Source organism: Saccopteryx bilineata, chromosome 7 (genome assembly GCF_036850765.1).
Source record: "Saccopteryx bilineata isolate mSacBil1 chromosome 7, mSacBil1_pri_phased_curated, whole genome shotgun sequence".
NCBI lineage: Eukaryota > Metazoa > Chordata > Mammalia > Chiroptera > Emballonuridae > Saccopteryx > Saccopteryx bilineata.
In genome coordinates this window covers 82,844,802-82,865,130 of record NC_089496.1, presented here as the reverse complement: position 1 = coordinate 82,865,130, position 20,329 = coordinate 82,844,802, and the positions used below count along the sequence as shown (strand labels likewise).

Sequence of the window (20,329 nt, the reverse complement as noted above, 5' to 3'; positions counted from 1 at the left end):
AGCCGAGCTCATAACCATTGTGCTCTGTTGCCTTGTGGCGTTAAGTGGGCCGTGTTGGGAGAGGGTTAGGGTCTCTGAGATGCATCCGGCAGAGGCTGGGAGGGCCAGGGGATAGCTGGCTGGAAGGAGACGAGGGTGCCTGGTAGGGCAATGAAAACTCGGAAAGGGCGGATAGATTTTAAGTGTTTATGTGGCTCATTTAATGGAAAGAAGAAAAGCAGGCGGGGAAGGAAAAAGTCCACAGCACAGCAGATACCTCTGGGCTTAAATCACATTCTCTCCCACAAGCAGCCATGGAAAAAGTGCTTATCTGCTTGTCCCTCTCCTGGGCCTGTTAATTAGTCCAGCCTGCTAATGAGCAGAGGTCGTTCTGAGCCCACATCAGGCGTGAAGAGGGGGAATGAGTTAGTGAGTAGGGACCGGACAGTAGAGTTTTGTTGCCTTTTAGTCTGTAAAATAAGAATGTCAAGGAACAATTGTTTCTTCATTGCCGTGAATGTGAGCCTTGTGTTTTCAAAGGTCAGCGCCTGTGAGCACATCATGGTTTAGAGTGGGTTCCTATGGTAATTAGGCCATCGTGACTGAGGGCATTTTGTGTCGGGCAGCGGGGTGCTGGATTTTCGTCTTTCTGTGCGGTGCCTGCTTGTTTCCTGCAAATGTAACCATTTCTGCCCCCCCCCCCCCCTTCTTGTTTTCATCTTTTCTGTACCACACACAGTTCTGGAATCAGAAAACTCCTCTGCAGGTATGATTTCTCTTGCATTCTTTCAGTCCCTACCTTCCACCAGGGACCCTTCAATGAAGGGAAACCAGGGCGTGTTCCCTGTGAGTGAGGGTTTTCTTTTTTCCATCCCAGATGAGTGGCGGCTTGCTTCCAGTGCCGATGCCAATGGGAATGCCCAACCCTCTTCGCTTGCTGCCAAGGGCTACAGAAGCGTGCATCCCAACCTTCCTTCCGACAAGCCCCAGGTAGGCGTGTGCCCCCGGGCCGGGTGGGGACTGCCGAGCGGTACCTGTTCCTAAGACTTTTTCGCTTAAGTTTGTACTTCCAGCATGCTCGCCTGGATAAAGGGCCGGGTACAGAGTCGTGTTGTTGGCCAGCTCTGGAAAAGCTGCCGGACCAGAGTTTGGAAGAAGTTGGGGTTGCAGGCAGCAGAGGCATGGGGTGAGGTTGGTTTTTACCAGGGTATTGGAAATATGGGCCCGGTGTTTTATAGTTTTAAAGTGTATTTACTTCGGAATGTTCTGGAACAAGGAATCCATTTGGCCTTGAATAGTGGGGGAAAGTTCTGAGCCTCTTCGTTAAAAATTCTTTAGAGTATAATATTCAAGAGAAGAGTGCATTCTTGTGTTTATTCCATTAATTTGCAGCAGTTGTGGCTGTAAGAGTTCCAGCCACTCTGTCTTTCCAGATTAAGATTGTATAGCTGTGGCCAGACCCCCATCCCGTGGCCCGGGAGCAGACAGCTAGAAGTTGCAATGGCGGTGCAGCGGAGTATAACCCGCCTAGCTCCAGCCTACGAAAGAAAATCCCCCAAAGTGGACTACGTGGAGTGGCGTAGGGATCATTTTGCTTAAGTCTTTCCCCCTAGATTGTTTTCCTGATCTTTCTTCCCTCCCCTCCCTGTGGCTACTTTGCCATTTTGATGACAGGACTAGTCCTTGTTTTAATTCAGACAATCTGTGAAGAGTGTTTTTACATAGAGCAGCCACATCCGTGGAATGGAGCAATTCTTTCTTTTAAAGGAAGCTGTGCTGCCCAGAATATGTTGCAGAAATGTGTTCCTGGTGTGTCCTCTTCCCTGTGCCTGCCTTCTGGATAGATGCTCCCAGAACTCCCTGGGGGCCGGGAATTCTGCATTACCTTCCTGTCCCCACGCTCCTTCTCCAGTGATCCTCTGGTCCCTGTGCCTGAGGACATAAAATTGCACTGGCCCCTGAAATGAAACCAGGTTTAGATCACTGTTTTAAATGTTGCCGTCGAGGAGTTTATCATAAGTGTCAACATCCTGTACTATCTCCTAGGAATCGCATATTATCTGTCACTATCCAAAAATTTTCTGTTTATGGGGTATCTTAAAGGGAACCTGGTAAACTGATGATATAGCAGTTTAATTCTGTATATTCAGTGTAAAATTGCCCATCTAAATTTCAATAACCTTCAGGTCCTGCATTACCGCTTGAATTTGTTTGCTGAATACAAAAGTGACTTCTTGTCTGTATAGCCATTGCCGGCGCTGTAAGTGTACACTGGCTTAGAGAAGCCAAGCGGGCTGGGCTGGGGCTGCCCTGGCTTGGCGTCAGCTGAAGAGAGCTCTCCTATCCCTAGGATAGGAGGATAGATCCCTCCTATCCTAGCGTCTCCTCAGAGGGGCCGAGTTAGGGTCCAAGAGACTCACGGGGGTGGGAGAAGAGTCTGTCCCTGATGTCCCCAGAGGCTGCCTTTCCCCTGCCAGCCTGGACCTGCTCCCCTGCTTCCCTTGTCCCCGGTAACAGGGAGCCAGGGCTGCCTCCTCCCTGTCCGCATCATCATCTCGATGTCCCCAGTGGAGGTGAGGGTTGGTAGTTTCCAGAACTGTACGTATAGGAACGTATCAGATTCTTCTAAGCAGTCCCATCATTTCACTGCCTCACCATCTAATAAGAGACGTGAGCTTTCATGAGTAGCACGCTGGGGAGGATACAAACTGCCTGTGTGGTTCCTACATTGTTTACAATAAAACAGAAAGCAGTTCCTTCCACGTAGAGGGATGTGCCTATCCTCCCCTTCTTTAGGGCGAAAAGAAACCCCACAGCAGGAAGGCCTTTGGCTCCAAGTGCATTGTCAACACTCTGGGGAAGTGTCCTCTCTACGGGGTCAAAGTCTTGGGAAGGTTTGCGCCTGATGTCATGCAGCTATGGCACCATATATGGCCACAGCCAAATTAAGTTAAAAAACTCGTTGAAATTGATTGCTATCTTTGTACAAGGAAGAATCACATGTGAGACACTCAAGCTCAAAGTAAAAGTAAATCTGAGCCTAATTCAAAATTGCCTTTTACTTACTTCCCTGACAACCATTATCAACATATCCCTCGGTCCCTTTAGTGCGCGTTAGTTCAAGTGTTTTGTTTCTAGAGAGCATCAGTTACTCTGTATTTATATAACATGCCCCAGCCTCCAACCTGAGTTCCCTGAAACCCAGGGAGCACATCTGGGAGGTTTTTCTCATGGTTGTTACTGACGAGGGGCTGCTCCTTTGGTTCTTTTCACTGGTACATATGGTCACCCTGTGGAAAGGATAGGCATCAGGTCAACCTCGGAAACCCAAAGAGTTTCTTTCCCATCCATGTTATTTGAAAATTTAGTTTGTTAAGGCATAGGTTGATATTCTATTCCAGACTCATAAAAATTTTTATTTTTCACCTATTTATCCTTGTTAATATCCCTTTCCCCTTGGCCTTGTACTCCACAAAAAATTAATAAAATAATAAAGTAAAATAAATAAATAACCTCGAAATAGACCTACACCCTAGTACAGTCCCAGTTTTGGTCACAGATATTGACCAAACTCTAATACATCTCACCTGTGCCATTTAGAGGAAGGTTCTGGTTTTCTTTCTAGTACTGGACTGTCTTTAAAGATAAGGGCCAGTGAAGAACATCAAGGTGTCTTAGCGTGGGCTACTATAACAAAACACCATAGTTGGGTGGCTTAAACAAAGACGTATATTTCTCACAGTTCTAGAGGCTGAAAGTCTACGATCAAGGCACTGGCCTATTTGAATCCTGGCGAGGGCACTCTTCCTAGCTAGTAGATGGCTGCCTTCTGTGTCCCCATATGATGAAAAGAGAGACAGAGCTCTGGTTGCTTCCTTTTCTTATAAGGATACTAACCCACATCATGGGGTCCACCCCAATGACCTTATCTAACCCGAAGTGTCTCCTTATGCCCCCCCTTTTTTTCCTTTGTATTTTCTGAAGTTGGAAATGGGGAGACAGTCAGACTCCCGCATGCACCCAACCGGGATCCACCTGGCAAACCCACCAGGGGGTGATGCTCTGCCCATCTGGGGCACTGCTCTGTTGCAACCAGAGCCATTCTAGTGCCTGGGGCAGAGGCCATGGAGCCATCCTCAGTGCCCAGGCCAACTTTGCTCCAATGGAGCCCTGGCTGCGGGAGGGGAAGAGAGAGACAGAGAGGAAGGAGAGGGGTAGGGGTGGAGAAGCAGATAGGCGCTTCTCCTGTGTGCCCTGGCCGGGAATCAAACCCGGGACTCCTGCACGCCAGGCCGACGCTCTACCACTGAGCCAACCGGCCAGGGCCCCCCCCCCCACTTTTAAAATCATTATTTGGGTTAGGGACTCAGCATATTAATTTTGGGAGACACAGACATTCAGTCATAACACTAGGAAAATAAACTTTGCTTATCTTATGGTCTAATTCCCAGCTGAGCCACAGGTTAACAGATGGCTCTCATTGAAATGAGGATCAACCTGGAGGTTTACCCCATTTCCTGACCTTATGCCCCACTGGGACCCAAGGAGGAGTCATGTTGAGGGAGAGGGAATGAGATGCAAACTATAGCTTTCCAGCTCTGAACCTAGAACTGGAGCTTTGGGCTTAAGCCAGGAGCCCTGGGGCTGATCACCTCCTTCCAGAATTTTCTATGCCTCCTAGTGGACTGGGTAGGAATGGGGAAAGGGCTGAAATTTGATAAACCAGGCATAGTCCCATCTGGTAGGCCAATCAAGTGCTTCTGCCTGGTCCCTTTGTTCTGTATACATCAAAAATTGGAGACATGCTTTTAATCTCATGCCTATCTTCTTAATAATTAGTTCCACCAGTGTTTCCTCTGAGAAACAGCACATGTGGATTCTGAGTCCTTAGCCTTCTCTTCTTGGCAAGCTTGACTTTGTTATGCTTATGGAATTGAGCACTAAATCCCAGTGACTCAATTAAGACATCTGTCTCCTCTGAGCACAAATAAGGATGACTTCTAATTCTCCATTTCCTAAGGGAAAAGAATGAAAGACACTTGAGAGTTTCAGTGAACTTCAACTCTTTTTAAAGCCAAAGGCACATAGAGAAGAATCGTTGCGGAAAGGAAGTGTAGAAAATTGGGGGTTTGGGGCTTCTTCCACAGGCATTTAGCCTTTGGGCACCCTGTTCAGTCAGGAGGTCTAAAAGGGTGCAGGTCAACCAAGGATTGGTGTCACAGGTGACTCAGCACGTGGCCTCTCATGGGCTGAGCTCAGCCTCCCTGCGATGTAAGGGAGAGTCGGCCAGGGCTGCCTCTCCAGGTGAGTATGATTCAGTCCTCGGCCTTACCCGGAAGAGAAATGTAGACTCTTATGCGGAATCTAAGCCGAGGACTTGCTTAAAAACATGTCTAGAATTGTTTTTTCTTCAGATCATGTTGTGCTACTGTTTCTAATGGTCGTCCTTCTTTCCATTTCCCCTCCTCTCTCTTTTTTTCCTGTCTTGATACTGTGTCTTGAAAATGTTACTGAAGGTTCTCTCTCCGCCACGCCCTCCTCTCCCTGCGGAGGGCCGCTTTGCATGGCAGTCCCCCGCCCTCCACAGCACCCACAAGGACGCGCTCTACCGGAGCTCACCAAAGCCTTACGTTCCACCCGGCACCCCCAGCCAGCAGAGCCCCGCACCACCCCAGCCTGTCTCGGCCCCCCTGGCAGCCAGATCAGCTCCCACAGGTGTGGTGTGTCCTGGGCCCTCGCTTCTGGGTCCCACATTCCGCAGTGCTTCGTTCCAGCCCCAGCACCACTGCGCAGCCACCAGGACAGTTTATAGCGGGAATGTGAGCTCTAACCCACGTCATAAGGCAGTTGGGAATAAAAAGGTCAGCAGCTTATATGTACCTTGTTTATCCAATAACATTTGCCCGGTGGCATCGGAAAGCCGCTCTCGTGTTGCACGTGACCCTGCCAAAGGCACTCCAGCACCGGCTCCCGGCATTGTCCCCTGCACAGCCGGCACGGGGAAGCCACTCTCTGCTCCTCCTCACCCTCCCAAGCTATTCTTTGACTCTCGTAAAGATGGCGAGAGTCCTTCCCTGGGGACTCGGCCCTCGTTCCCAGACGCAGTGGGACCACCTGTACTAGGCCCCCAGGTTACCTCTGATCCCGAAAACCGGAGGAGAAAAGAACCTTACCTTTTGCAGCCGTGTTATCCAGCCAAGGCAAGGAATTAGGAATGTTTGTGTGTCTTCGACTCCGACTCCGTCTCTTTTGAAACTCCCGTGAGAGCGTGTCTGTTGTCTGGGCTGCCCCGCCCCCCCCTTTCCTCCTTAATATTGCTGCAGCTGGAATCCCGAATTCTTCTCTCTAAACGTCTCAGTGCAGCCTTCTCTGTCTCCCTCTCTCCCTTTCCTGTAAGTATTTAAGTGTGCCAGAGTGTGGAATACGTAGACTAATAACACAGTGAGAAATAGACTGTCTATGCCTCATAACAAGGTGCCAAGGAAACGGTATTTACTCCCCAGCTTTCAGACTCTGCAAGTGGCTCTGGGGTTAAACACAGCCTGCCTGCCTGCCTGTTCTCTCTCTCTTTCTCTCTCATAAAGTGTTAAAAGGCTTCAAAAATAGATGGATGGAAAGTAAACTTGGACGGGGTTCCCTCTGTGTCCCTGAGTGTCGGGAGGCCAGCTGGCCAGCACCGACTGTCTCATGCACTCTGCGGAAAGGGCACCGACCACATAGTTCTCAGGCTACATCATTGCATGTCCACTCTCAGCTGTTGAAATGTGGAATTCCTCTTCTCCGCTGCCGTGCCCTTGTACGTAACGACCCCCTTATTTCCTACAGGACGCCGCTTCCTCCAGCCCAGCCCAGCCTGAGGTCATAGTTGTCCCTCTCTACCTGGTTAACACTGACAGAGGGCAAGAAGGCGCTGCCAGACCTCCAGCACCTCTGGGGCAACTGGGCCCCCCGGGCCCGGCGACCGCCCCTGCCGGCCCGCCTCTGACCTTCCCGACTCTAGACGATTTCATTCCCCCCCACCTGCAGAGGCGGCCCCCGCACAGCCCGCCAGCTGGCGCTCCGGGCCCCCACCCCCCCGTTAGCCAGGCACCGCCATCCTTCTCACCACCACCGCCTCTGGTCCCCCCAGTCCCGGAGGGCCTGCACAGAGTCTCGGAGCCTGACCTCACGGGAGCTGTTCCAAGTACCGTAAGCTTGCTGGAATCCCTTCCCCACGGCTTTCCTGAATGTCTGCTCCCGGCAGTAAAAACCCCTTTCTCACCGAAGTACTAAAGTTCTGAGGGACGTGTTGGCTGCCGCTGTGCTTGCGTGATGACTGGACCCGTGTTTGCTGTCCCTAGAGTGCATGCCTCCCCTTGTGTCCCTGGGGCTCTGCACCTGTTCGCGGGTGTCTAAGTCCCTCTTCCTCACTGTCCTGTCCTGTCCGGAATGCACATCTTCCTGAAAGCACTCTGCTTTCCCTCGGAGAGAACAACCTCTGTGGCCTTGCCTCTGGCTGCTTGTCCTCACCCCAGGCTGGGCAGGCATGCTGCTGGGAGCCGAGAAAGCTGCAGAAGGACGCGGACAGCCGGCGCAGTCTCTCCACCAGGGAGCAGGAGAGGAACAGTCGCTTTTGTGTTGATTTAGCAAGTAAACAAGGTCTTTCATGTACAGCAATGGCAGAGACTAGGTTAAAAGAAGAGAGTTGGGTATGAGTGAGCAGATGGGTATAAAAGCCTTGTACAAATATTAGGACTGTTTCCCCAAAAGGCAGAAGGTTGCTGGAACCCCTGAGTGGTGGCTCCCAGGGCCTTTGTGGCCAAACAGTGCCTCACCGGTCATGGAGTTAAAGAGCCCTTGCACTTTACGTCCCATCCTGTGAGGGACACGTCCCCATCGTATGGGGAAAAAGCCCAAGTGCTTTAGAGAAAGGCTGAATCAAAATAGTTTATTCTCAGAAGCCCCAGAGACAGAGAGACGGAAGGGCACCACAGTGCGAGCTGTGAATTGGGTTACCTGGGTCTGGACACTGGGCTGAGGTGCGTGGGCCCGAGTGTGTAATAGTTTCGGCTCTGGTCCTTGCCACACAGAGCACCCAGAAGTGTTAGCTACATTGCTGAGGACTTGCTGCAGCAAATGGGGGCCAGAGTCCCTCAAAAATAAGTAGCTGGCTAATTAACAGCCATTGAGTTGCCCCCCTGTTCTAGGCAGTCTTCTGGACCTTCTTTGTACAGCCATGAGCAAGGCACTGCCCTGCTCTCAGGCCTTGCCCGAGTGGTGTTCTCAAGCTCAGTGTTTGTGGGATCAGCATTTACATTGTCAGCTGCAGGTCATACTCCTGGTGTTTCTGATTGAGGGACCTAGGACTCGGGCTACTTGGTAGTTTGCATCCCGTGGGATTCTGATGCTGAGGGTCCATGGACCACATTTTGAGATACAGGATCATACAATTGGATGAAGGAACTGAATGTTCACTGACATCCTTTGCTTAAAGAGGTATATGCCTACAAAACGGACTCAGACGGCTCATTAAACTGAAGCAAGTCATGCGGAAAGCAGGAAGGAAACATTTTCTTGGCTTTTCAGAGAAATTATAGTGAGATATCCGTCGCAAAGCTGCGAATGGCTACATTCTGGGCTGGGACCTCTTCTCAAAACTCTAGATGCAGCACCACGCAGTTAGGTCAGGACCCTGCCAAACATGACCCAGGGGCTTGGATATCCTAGCTTTGAGCTTGACAACTCAGCCCTGTTGGAGAAAGATGCAGAACTGTTCCCTGGAGCACTCACCTCACCCCAGCTCAACTTAGGGGTGAATTTAGAGGCTGCCCTTGTTTGGGAGAATACAGGTTTCTTCCCTTTGGCACAGACTCTCTAGGGCAGCATGTGGATGAGTGTTACTTTCAGTGTGCCGGCATACCTTGTGAGCCGTCGTGTTGTGCGCCCTGTCCTTCGCCATCTGTGTAGGTCTAGGTTTCCGTATTGTGTTTCAGGAGTACCAGGACAGATTAGTTGGGACAGTGTCCTCAGTTTCTCCAACCCGACTGATTAGCCTGGTGAAGACTTCCTGGGAGGCTTCAGTTGGTCCCAGGTAACAAAGTGAGGGGTGAAAAAGGAAACTGTTTGGGGCTCCTCCACTGAAAGAATCGTCAAGAAGAGCAGATCCCCTGTGGATGTGGCCGAACCACAAGTTGGTATCTGCTCTGTCTGCAGCTATTTGATAGGAAGAGGGGAGAGGAAAATTCACGTCCATTGGTCTGGGTCCTTTTGGTCAATAACCATTTTTGTCAGGTTTCAGAAATAAGACTTGGGCCACAGAGTAAAATTTCTAAAATGCTTGATGCTCACACAGGGGTCCCCAAACTTTTTACACAGAGGGCCAGTTCACTGTCCCTCAGACCGTTGGAGGGCCACCACATACAGTGCTCCTCTCACTGACCACCAATGAAAGAGGTGGCCCTTCCGGAAGTGCGGTGGGAGGCCAGATAAATGGCCTCAGGGGGCTGCATGCGGCCCGCGGGCCGTAGTTTGGGGACGCCTGGCTCCAGGCGTCACAGGAGGTATTTATACTTTTAAAAGGTGTATGCCTGACTTTTTGTGTTTTTTGGCTGCATTGTGGCAGAGTTTCCACTGATTTGTCACTCATCAGTATGACATCACTCTGGAAGTAAAGTACGACGGTATAATTGTTTTTCCACTTTACAAATGAAAAATTGAGATGAGGCACTGTTGTCCAAGATTCTGTTGTGCCTCTCAAGACTTGGGGGAAAGTTGTGTTCACTAAACTGAGCTGCCGCTCATAAATAACAGCTGCGACACTGGGGCTCTTTCAGAAGAGTTGGGCTGAGCAAGCCGGATTTTTTTGGTAGCTGCCCCTACTGTGTGTCAGGAGCTGTCCTAGGTGCTGACACTCACATCCTCTCTTTTGGTGGGCAAGATAGTCGCCCAAACTTCTGTTTTCTTGAACAAAAGCTGTTCAGAAACACCATTGCTGATAGGTGGCTCCTGTCAGTCATGAGCACCTGCTGCCTGCAGGTGTCGGGGGTGGGGGAGAGGGAGAGGGAGAGGGAGAGGGACTTGTGGCTCTTGTCCCGCACGCACGTACTTAAAGCGATGATCTCTGATGGAGCATCTGCGTTGCTTTTATGCCATATTTTTATCTGGAGAGTCACAAAGTGTTGGTCTTTAAACCCTTTAAAGAATGATATTCTGGCTTTAGGGCCTGTAAATTCTAAAATAGAAACGTTGCAAAATGTATATGGGTGATAGAAGAACTTGTCTACATAGTCTTACTGCATTTTGAGGTCTTTTCTGTCTTTAAAAAGACTGGCATTGCCTCTGAAACCTGTATAACTATGTTAATTAGTGTCACCCCAATAAATTCAATTAAAAACATATAATAAAAATAAAAATACAATACCCAGGCTTAAAAAAATTGAAACACTGATATTATTCCTGTCATGCAGATTATAACGTTAATAGTAATAATATTTTTGGTATTTCTGGCAGAGACCCTCAGATTTTTAAAAGTCAGGATTTTCACAAGTCTTTACTTAGAGATTTTTGTCACTCGATATTGAAGTGAAAAAAACATCACAGTAGGACAGGATGATATCTGAATCTCAGAAGCGAGTGCTAGTAAGGTTGTTCAGTGATGTGGATGCCGGGAGTTCCAGCACTTAACTCTTTCTGTTCTTACATCTGTGGCTTCCTGTCCTCACAACGTCTTATGGTTCTTTAAACAAGTGTACTAAACTTTTCTGATTTTTCCCAATTAAACCAGCTCTTATTCTCAGATCGCATTTGGAATTGCATGAGTTTTGCATGAGTTTTTACTTTGATTTGAATTTGCTTTTTCAGTAACTGGATTGATCCACAATTATTACCAGGTGAAAATAATGAATAATGTTGCTGAGATTTTCAGTAACATTACCTTCCCTTTCTCCCCTTACTAATCCCAACAGAGAGAATAAGCATTCCAGATTAAGTTTCTAACTGGAATTAATGATGTTTCTCCTTGATTACATTTCTTTTCAATTAAGGTCCTTGTAAAACTTTAAGTTTCTTTTTTTTTTTTTTAAAAAAAAAAAGCATTAACTCTAGGTTTTGTGTATTGACAGCTACCATGTTTATTTTCTTTTTAGGATTCAAGTCCTCTGCTAAATGAAGTTTCTTTATCCCGCGTTGGAACTGATTCCCAAACCTTTGTCCCAGTTAGCAAGCCATCGTCTGCCTACCCCTCCACGACAATCGTCAACCCCACGATCGTGCTCTTGCAACACAACCGAGGTAAGGGGCTTCGCAGCACACCTCTGCCTCAGCTCACGAGTCCGTGACCTGTGGGACGGCGATTCTGCCTTGTCACGGAAACGAGCACGACTCTTGTGCTTCCCCGAGGCCGTCTGCCCAGTTTACTCCCACGACCCACAGAGTAAATCATGGCAGACAGACCCCTGATTTGGGATGATGTTGGATGTCGCGGTAAAGTAAGCTGAGGTGTAGCACATGTTCCGCACCTGGGGTCTTCCCAGGGTCTTCACATGGTGGCGCCAAAAAGAAAGAAAAGATGGGAAGGAACCATCTGGGACCCTTAATTTTCTCATCGTGAGAATTCTAATCCTAGCTTTGCTTGGAAAGTGGAAGTGCAGTTGTACCTCTTTGCAGTAGTGTCCTAAATCATGTAGTCTTTGACATCATTTCTAGAAAGCAAAATTTTGAGTTCCAAAATTATAAAAAGAAAACATAGTAGATGGACTGTTTTCTGGAACATGCTTTTGTACCTCTAAACAGAGACTATTGAACTTTTTTTTAGTGACTCACCAGCCTTCCTTCTTGCCAGCAGTTGTTACACTGGGCCACCTTTCGGCGCAGCCTCTGGGGACACGAGTGGCTGTTTGCGCCTTTCACTGCGTGGCCCGGGCAGCCCTGCTGAGAGAGTTCATGTTGTTTTCTGCAGTCTGACTGACTGCTTCTGGTTGGTCCCCCAACCTCTCTGCAGGGGGATCTTCACGGAAGCAGAAGTGCTTTTTGGGTAATAATTGCATATGTTCCTCCTACTACTTTAAAATTCAGAAGATGATTCTAAATCCCAATTTTTCGTTTTGGGAATGCAGTAGAGAAACAAACTTCCCTTTCCCCAAAGGTCCTTGCGGTGTGAGATGTCAAGGTTTTCCAGCTTTCCCAATGTTTCTGAGTGTAGAAAGGGCTTCTTCATCTGAATTTCAAAGAGCAGGGGGGGTTGATGATTTTGTTCCGCGTGGTAGCAGCTTTCTCTTCCTGACTCCCTGCCTTCCTGCTTCGTCACCTCCTCCCCTCTGCCTCCCTCTGCACCAACTCGGATGAGACAGGGCAGAAGTCTATTTTTAATTGTTCTCCATATTAAATGGAGTTTTCTGTTTCCTGTTTCTAACTTAAAAAAATAGATGAATGAAGCATTTTCTCTCACTTAAAATCTTTCCACTCAGATCTTAGTTATTTTAGTAATTTTATTTTTTTTACTGTGTGTGGCTCCATATTAATTCTTATCCATGAATCTGTGTTCTCCAGAAAATAAAAAGGCTCTCAGCCCCCACACTGAACTATGTAAGAGCCCATTCTCCTCTCTCAGGGGCCTTCTTTGCCCAGAAAGTGCCTGTGATGCAGGACAATGCGAAATTTTGGTTCTCTATGAACTTCTTTATGACTCATCTTTTTAAAAAATCCAGTCAAACAGAAGCAAGTTAGTTCCCAGAAGGAAAAGCAGTTTCTCTAAAAATGGGGTTTATTCCCAAGGCAACTTGGTTTTTGGGAAATGCCAAGTATAATGTCAGCTACTTCGGCTAAGTCCCTCTGATGGCACCTAGTGAGACATCTTTGGGCACAGAAATGCCAGTAGTTCCTTGTTTCTTCCGTGATCAAATGAGTTTTTCCTTTTTGCACAACTGCCTTTTGGTTCTTACCTTTCTCTTTTGTCTAAGCCCTACCCTTGGGTTTAAAAATCAGAATTGTGCAGCCTGAATCACACATCCTTCAGAAAAGGATACAAGTACATTTGCTTTTTGGAATTAGAAATAGCTTCCCATAAAGAGCAAACCATCTGTCCCCCGAGGCGGAGGCGCAGGAAGCACCGAGGAGGAAGGAGCGCCTCGCGGGCCCAGCCGTGGTCAGTGACCGTCAGTGGGCTTTAGGTCAAGCGCTCCTGGCTTGGCTTCAGAATTGACCCAGCCTGGCCGCTCTGCTTTGCCTTATAGATAATACCTGTAAAAACAATTTCTTAACTATCGCAGAGTCTCCTGAGAGAACGATAACTTTTCTCTACTTCTGGGATTCCGATTTAGTCATCCTAAAAAAGGTTCCCTTTTCTCCTGCCTAGACTGGCCCAGGGCACAGTGTGACAGTAGCCCCTGTCTCTCGCAGCCAGCTTCCGTTGCCGCAAACCCATGGAGGGCACGGCGTGTCCGCCCGGCTCTGGAGGTCACGCACGTGCAGCTCGCGCTTCCCTCCCATGAGCTCTCGTCGTGCGTGTGTGTGAGGGTGGACTGCTCATGATCAGTCTGGTCAGAGGGCTTGAGTCAGGAAACTCAGGAATGAAAGAGATGGGTGGATCCCCTAGCTCGAAGCTTCTGGGTCTTTTTTTTTTTTTTTTTTTTTGCATTTTTCTGAAGTTGGAAACGGGGAGGCAGTCAGACAGACTCCCGCATGCTCCCGACCGGGATCCACCCGGCACGCCCACCAGGGGGCGATGCTCTGCCCCTCCGGGGCGTCGCTCTGTTGCAACCAGAGCCACTCTAGCGCCATAGGCAGAGGCCACAGAGCCATCCTCAGTGCCCGGGCCAACTTTTTGCTCCAATGGAGCTTTGGCTGCAGGAGGGGAAGAGAGAGACAGAGAGGAAGGAGAGGGGGAGGGATGGAGAAGCAGATGGGCGCTTCTCCTGTGTGCCCTGGCCGGGAATCAAACCTGGGACTCCTGCACGCCAGGCCGATGCTCTACCACTGAGCCAATCGGCCAGGGCCTCGAAGCTTCTGGGTCTTTAATGTGCCTGGAGGCTTGGGGTCTTCAGAACTTGCAGATTCAGGTCCAGGGGGTCTGGGGAAGGGCCGAGAGTCTGCATTTTTCAGCAGCTCACAGGGCATGTTGGCACTGCCGGGCGTCCACGGGTCGTACTGGAGAGCCGGGGTGCAAAGCTTCCCACACTTCTGTCACATGAAGCAGTCTGGGACCTCAGGTTGCTAATTTCTAAACTTCACTAAATAGCACCCCTGAAAAGCAATTGCTGTTATCTACATCACATGTCATTCCACGAAAGAAAGGTCATTTCACACCTCAGAAGTAGGAACAACATACTGTTTTAAATGGAATAAATTTGCTTTTGCCTGTGGGGAAGACCTTGCCCCTGGCTCGGAGATCAGAGTTTGGGATCTGTGGATCCAAGTGAGCACTTTTTTTTTAATTGTTTGATTGATTTGAGAGAGAGAGAGGGAAACATTGGTTTGTTGTTCCACTCATTTGTGCATTCATTGGTTGTTTCCCGTATGTGCCCTGTCTGGGGATCAAACCCATAATCTTGGCATTTCGGGACAGTGCTCTAACCAACTAAGCTAACTAGCCAAGGCTGATTGGTTGATTTTAGAGAGAGAGGGAATGAGAGAAAGGGGGAGGGAAAGAAGGAGGGAGGGAGAGGGAGGGAAGCATTCATTTGTTGTTCCACTTACTTTGCATTCACCGGTTGCTTCCTGTGTGTGCTCTGACTGGGAGTCAAACCCACAACCTTGGCATTTCTGGATGATGCTCCATTTAATTGAGCTAGCCAGCCAAGGCCCAACGAGTGCTTTAATAGATGAGGAAACTGAGGGAGAAACAGGAAAATGGGGTTCCATGGTGGTCAGTGTCGTCTGACATTGTGCTGGCCGAGCAGAGCCTGGAGCTCCGCTGGACTTCTGTTGTCCGTCCAGTGTGAGCAATCCGTCCAGTGTGAGTGAGCCTCGTCCACGTCCACAGGTCAGAGGGAATGGGCTGCTTCCACCTTCTGGGAGCTCCCTGCAGAGGGAATGGGCTGCTTCCACCTTCTGGGAGCTCCCTGCTGCTCTGTTGAACTCCTGTCCACAGTGGTTCGGGGGGGGGGGGGGTCCGGCCAAAAGGGATGATGACAGCACGGGCTGGCAAGCGTTTATTTTTATCTATGCAGCTACTTTATATTTAGCAGCTATGGAAGGTAGACGTCATCTTTGTGCTTGTGCCGTAGCACGTACACAGAGAACTGCCCAGAGGAGAGTTGTCCTCCCCTCCTCACGGTGCCCAAGGAGGCGAGATACCCACAGAGCTCAGCGTTAAGGGGTGGGGGCCTGGTGCTTCGAGTTGGAAAGAACCCTGGGTTAGAAGACACGGCGATTCCAGCTTCCAGACCAGCTCCGGTTTCCAGTGTCATCTTGGGTAGTTTGCACCCTTTACCAAAATACCACAAACTCAGCCACCCGACCTACCCGCCAGGGTTGCTGCAAAGATAGAAAGGACTAACCTGTGTGAAAGCTCTTTTTTAGTTTTTGTTCTGTTACAAGTGAGAGGAGGGGAGATAGATGTAAAAGCTCTTAAAACAATGCCTGGCGTTTTGCAAGCACCCGGGAGGTGGTCACTGCCGTGGTGGTGACACAATTACTTTCCCTCAGAAGGTCCCAAGATGGGGGAGTATAAGGTCCTGCTTCCGTGAAACCAGAAAACAGTGACGGTTCCCTGAATCCTGGCGCAGACCTAGGGTCAGGGGGTAGAGATACCACCCTTGGACAACAGGAGCCATATTAATCCCTCTGTATTCACTGGGTACACTCCATCTCGGTATCTAAGCCCAGAGGACAGTGAGGACACAGATCTTGGGGTGCTAACGAGTCTCGGTTTTACCATGTCTTTGTAAAGCTCATACTGTGTGTATTTTTTTTTTTCTTTTATAACAGAACAGCAGAAAAGACTCAGTAGCCTTTCAGGTAGGTGAAAAACATTTATTTACACGTTACCACCTGTTCCTGTTACGGCTGGCTTCTGGTCACCACCTGATGTCCAATCAGCCCAGTCTCATAAGCTCTTCTGATGTGTGGGGGACACGGTCTGTTGCCGGATGGCAAGGGTGATGAGAAAAGGCAGAGTTTCCGCCTCGCTGCGGCTTGCAGGCTGGTGGCGCCCACCGGACAAGGGACCCAAACTAGTAAACGTGTCCTGTGGACCTGTGATATGTGCCTTGATGGGTGAGAACAGGATATTCTGAACAAAATCCTGTGACAGGTTGGAGGTTGGGAGATGTGGATGAGTTCTTTCTACTCTGGGCGGCAAGCCCAAATGCCAGTAGGTGCCCCTGGGGCGATGGACCCAGGAGAGAGCCTCCAGCCAGCAGTGTCTGGAAGAGTGTGGAGCGCTGGTCGAAGCTTAGGCCACACCTCCTGCAGCTCAGATTCAAACGGGCGTAGGGAAGAATTTACGTTTCTAACCAGCTGCCGGGTGATGCCGGCTCTGCCCTCTGTACTGACTGCTGGAGTAGCACGTTCCATCAGAGCTGACAGTGGTGGGGAGTGACCACAAATATAACCAGACATCCAGGCTCCCTCCCGGATAAAATGTGCAGGATTGGGATGAGTTGGGTGGAGAGGGAACAAAAATGTAGGTGAAAACTGTGAGGAAACCCAGGAATGGGAAAATGTGGCCATTTCCTCGTGCCTTTCTGAAGCCTTTCTGCTCTCAGCCCTGGTTCTACCACCGAAGGCAGGTTACGAACGTGCTAAGGTACATCAGTTTCTTATCCGTCAGATGTTCTGCTTATAAACAGCTTAGTGCTGGGCGTTGGCATCACTGTTTGATGAGTGTTAGTCCCTGTTTTCAGTAGGTGCCGCCATTGGTTCACTTGTCATTTCATTGAATGTTTATTTTGTGTCAAGCCCTGAGCCAGGCTCTAGAGCAGGGGTCCCCAAACTATGGCCCACGGGCCACATGCGGCCCCCTGAGGCCATTTATCCGGCCCCCGCCGCACTTCCGGAAGGGGCACCTCTTTCATCGGTGGTCAGTGAGAGGAGCATAGTTCCCATTGAAATACTGGTCAGTTTGTTGATTTAAATTTACTTGTTCTTTATTTTAAATATTGTATTTGTTCCCGTTTTGGTTTTTTTACTTTAAAATAAGATATGTGCAGTGTGCACAGGGATTTGTTCATAGTTTTTTTTATAGTCCGGCCCTCCAATGGTCTGAGGGACAGTGAATTGGCCCCCTGTGTAAAAAGTTTGGGGACCCCTGCTCTAGAGCGATGTCAGCAAACTGCTGCCCTCCAGCAGTTTGTGGTGTGATGGTTTGTAATCTTGTGCTGGTCGTGGACCTATTTGGGGAATCTAGTGAAGCAGTATGTTCATTCTCTAGAAAAAGCCACATGTGTGGAAACACATGCGTTTGGTTGACTTACAGATCCTCTTGAACTCTGAGGTCAAGAGTCTCTCTGATTTGGTGGATAACAAAAGCCACCGTTTTCTGAGCAGCTGCTCTGTGAGTTCTGTGTTCATTTCATCCACTTGTGTCCTTGGGATTCGCGGAAAGCCCAGGCGGGAAGGACACGAGGTTCCCACACCCTCTCAGCTTTATCAGAACTTGGCTGTGGAGCCAGGACAGGCTGTGGTTAGCACAAGGTGCCCTCGCTGCCCCCTCCTCACGATGCCGCCCTCCAGCCCACTTCACTCTGTGGCCCCAGCCCAGGTTGCTGAGAGCAGGGTGGCTTGGGAACAGAGGTAGCTTCCTGCCTTTGGGAGTTTGAAAGGGGCAGTGGGATAGATTTTTTAAAAGGCACCCAAATACAAGTGAGACCCCGAGTTTGGTCCTGGCTCTTCCCTCTTACGGCTGTTTGTCCCTGGGTAAGTGACGTCACCTCTCTGGGCCAGTTTCCTCATGTGGGATATGGGGATGACAGTCCTTGCCCCTGCCTCGAAGAGGTGTGTAAGGATTGTGTGGGGCAGCGTTGGGGTCTGTCTGCACACTCGCAAGTGCTCTGTGAAAGCCAGGGCTTCCCTGTTGTGCCTCCAGGCTCCAGCCACGGCCTCCTTTGAGTTTTGGCACAGAGCCACTCGTGGTGTTGGATAGCTTGGCACATAAATAGCTAACTAAATTTTGTTTAAAAAGTACCATTTTGTTCAGAAGCTTCCAAAGAGAGAGGGCTATTTGGGCTGATACCCCAGCCTGTGCCCTGGAGTAAGTGAGGCTCTGCTCATCTCATCTGTGGTGGTGGGACTTGGAAGGGCCACAGGCCTCCTTCCCTCCCTCCCTCCCTCCCTCCCTCCCTCCTTCTGTCCTTCCCTCCCTCTCTCTCCCTCCCTCCCTCCCTCCCTCTCTTCTTCCTTCCCTCCCTCCCTCTCCCTGTCTCCTTCTCTCTCCCTCCCTCCCTCCCTCCCTTTGATGGATTTTTATTGAACTTCTGGAGCCTCATGCTCAGTGAGAGTCTCATGAAGCTCATGGGTCCCTTGGGCAGATGGACAGGAATACAAGGGCCAGGACAGAGGGGCTGGCATGGGCCACGCCTCCATTCCCCGAGAAAAGTGTGTCAGTGTGCGGCAACTCTTAGTCACGGAGCTTTGGTGTGAAGGAAAGACAGGCTTTTCCCACCCCCTGAACGGAGACCTGTCTCAGGTTGTCAGCACCATTGTTGATTTATGGTCCTGTTCCAGGACCTTGCTTTTGAAAGCACAGTAAAGATCAGAAGGAAATGCTTCAGGATGTCGTATGAGGGACCAATCAGTATTTGCCTAGTGAGAAGGAGCAAGCCTGCATTATAACACACATGGCAAAAGGGTGGCCCTGTCACCTGTGTGACAATAAAGTGTCACTTAGGTTTTCACTATATAAAGAAATAGTTTTTCTTCAGCGGCTGCAATTCAGCCGTCTGTATATTCAAATCCACTCAATCAAGAATCACATGATCACAAGCTTCTAAAGTAAGATCATTCAGGGCTAATTTTTGTAGATCAAAAGGACTCCGGCAGCTTGGAACAAATCCGTGGACTGTCAGCCTGGGTTTGCAGTTAGTTCAGTCGTTGTTGTTAGAGATACCTGTTATAACAAGTTTTTAAAAAGTCATTGGACCCGAAAACTCTGAGAATGGCATAGCTGTGATCTTCCTCTTCTTCTGATGAAATGGCATAGAGGAGTGAGGAGTATGTGCACCCCCAAACACCGGGTGAGACAGAGCTTGAAATCTTGGCCACACTTAGGAAGGCCTCTGCAGGTGGGAGAGTGCTCAGAGAGCCATTTGAGAGTAGACACTGGTGACCTGAAATCCCCCCACACATCCCGTGCTTCCTGCCACATCCTTGGTCTCCTTTTGGACTTTCCTAGGAGCATGAGAACTCATCCCATGAAGCCAGTCTGGTCTTAAAATCCTTTAAAGCCTGTGGTAATGACACCCAGTATCAGGTTTCCTGAAGGACTCTGAGCTGAGTCTCCCACAGAATGTTTAGAAATCCTTCTACGGCCACAGAATGAATCCTCAGTTCAGAACTAGGCAGAGCCGATCCACGGAGCAGACTGTGAAAGGCGTAAAAGCTGAGGGCCCCGTCTCTGTTTCCCACTCCCCCAACCTCTCCTCTGCACACGGACATCTCTCTGACTCTGGCGCAGCTTGGCGAGCGCCCTCGGGGTCCTTCTTTGCCGGTTTCCTCCAGCCAGCACTCAGCACCTTTTCATTCTCAAAGAGCAGGACCTCCTCCTCCTCAGTCAGTGGACAGATGCTCATTGAGCCTTTATGATTTCCAGGGCACACCTCCATCCCCTCAGTCTCACCGGCTGGGCTTCACTGGTAGGACTTGACACTCCCTTCGCTTAGACCTTCTTGCCCCCCAATCTTATGACCTCTTTAGTTGCCATATTTCTTCTGTGCCCACCTCCCTGCTTACTACCTCACTTCCTGTGTACACATTTCTTTCTTTCTCTGCCACCTGGTGTCTGTTCCCCCGCCCTCCCCAAACGGCTCCCACATAGCAGTCCTGTGGCTCTTCTCTTGCCTGACCTAGTGCCTCCTCCTCTGCTTCGGTTTCTGGTTTTGGTTGGTTTCTGTTTTCTGGCGTGTTTAACCACTCTCTTCTTGGAAGTCTGTCTTCTCTGGTTCCAGTGACAGCTCATCTGCCTTTCTGGTTCGTCTCCTATCCCTCCAATGACTGCTGCATCCTTTGGGAGAAACTTCTTTTTTCTTTTTATTCTGTGACTGTGATATTCCTCAGTGCATAATTTCAGCCCTTGACCCTTTCTCGTTTACCTCCGCCAGTGAGCTCTCCCATCTCTTTGATCGGCCATCAATCACTTTTGTGCTGAGGGCTCTAAAACCACACTCCTGCCAGGGCCTCTCCCCTGGGCTCCGCTCTGCACATATTTTCCAGGCATTTC

The 20,329-nt window shown here is 49.5% G+C and overlaps 1 protein-coding gene and 1 long non-coding RNA gene across 51 annotated transcripts in view; one reads left to right on the top strand and one right to left on the bottom strand.

Annotated features, from left to right (window-relative positions):
• Positions 1-20,329, top strand: part of SORBS1 (sorbin and SH3 domain containing 1) — a 263,566-nt gene that overhangs the window by 152,593 nt on the left and 90,644 nt on the right. For 21 of the 50 annotated variants that reach the window (XM_066238990.1, XM_066239013.1, XM_066238993.1 and 18 more), the window contains 6 exons: positions 719-745; positions 857-969; positions 5,496-6,179; positions 6,805-7,167; positions 11,103-11,247; positions 15,883-15,912. In XM_066238990.1, the coding sequence (XP_066095087.1) occupies positions 719-745; positions 857-969; positions 5,496-6,179; positions 6,805-7,167; positions 11,103-11,247; positions 15,883-15,912 (1,362 nt within the window). The remainder of the gene's footprint in view (positions 1-718; positions 746-856; positions 970-5,495; positions 6,180-6,804; positions 7,168-11,102; positions 11,248-15,882; positions 15,913-20,329) is intronic. The other 29 variants (XM_066239024.1, XM_066239028.1, XM_066239027.1 and 26 more) reach the window with 6 other exon arrangements.
• On the bottom strand, positions 1,645-6,370 carry LOC136310425 (uncharacterized). The gene is made up of 3 exons (XR_010726563.1): positions 6,153-6,370; positions 3,165-3,269; positions 1,645-1,937 (listed from the first exon to the last, which is right to left on the bottom strand). It is a non-coding gene; the product is annotated as an uncharacterized lncRNA (long non-coding RNA).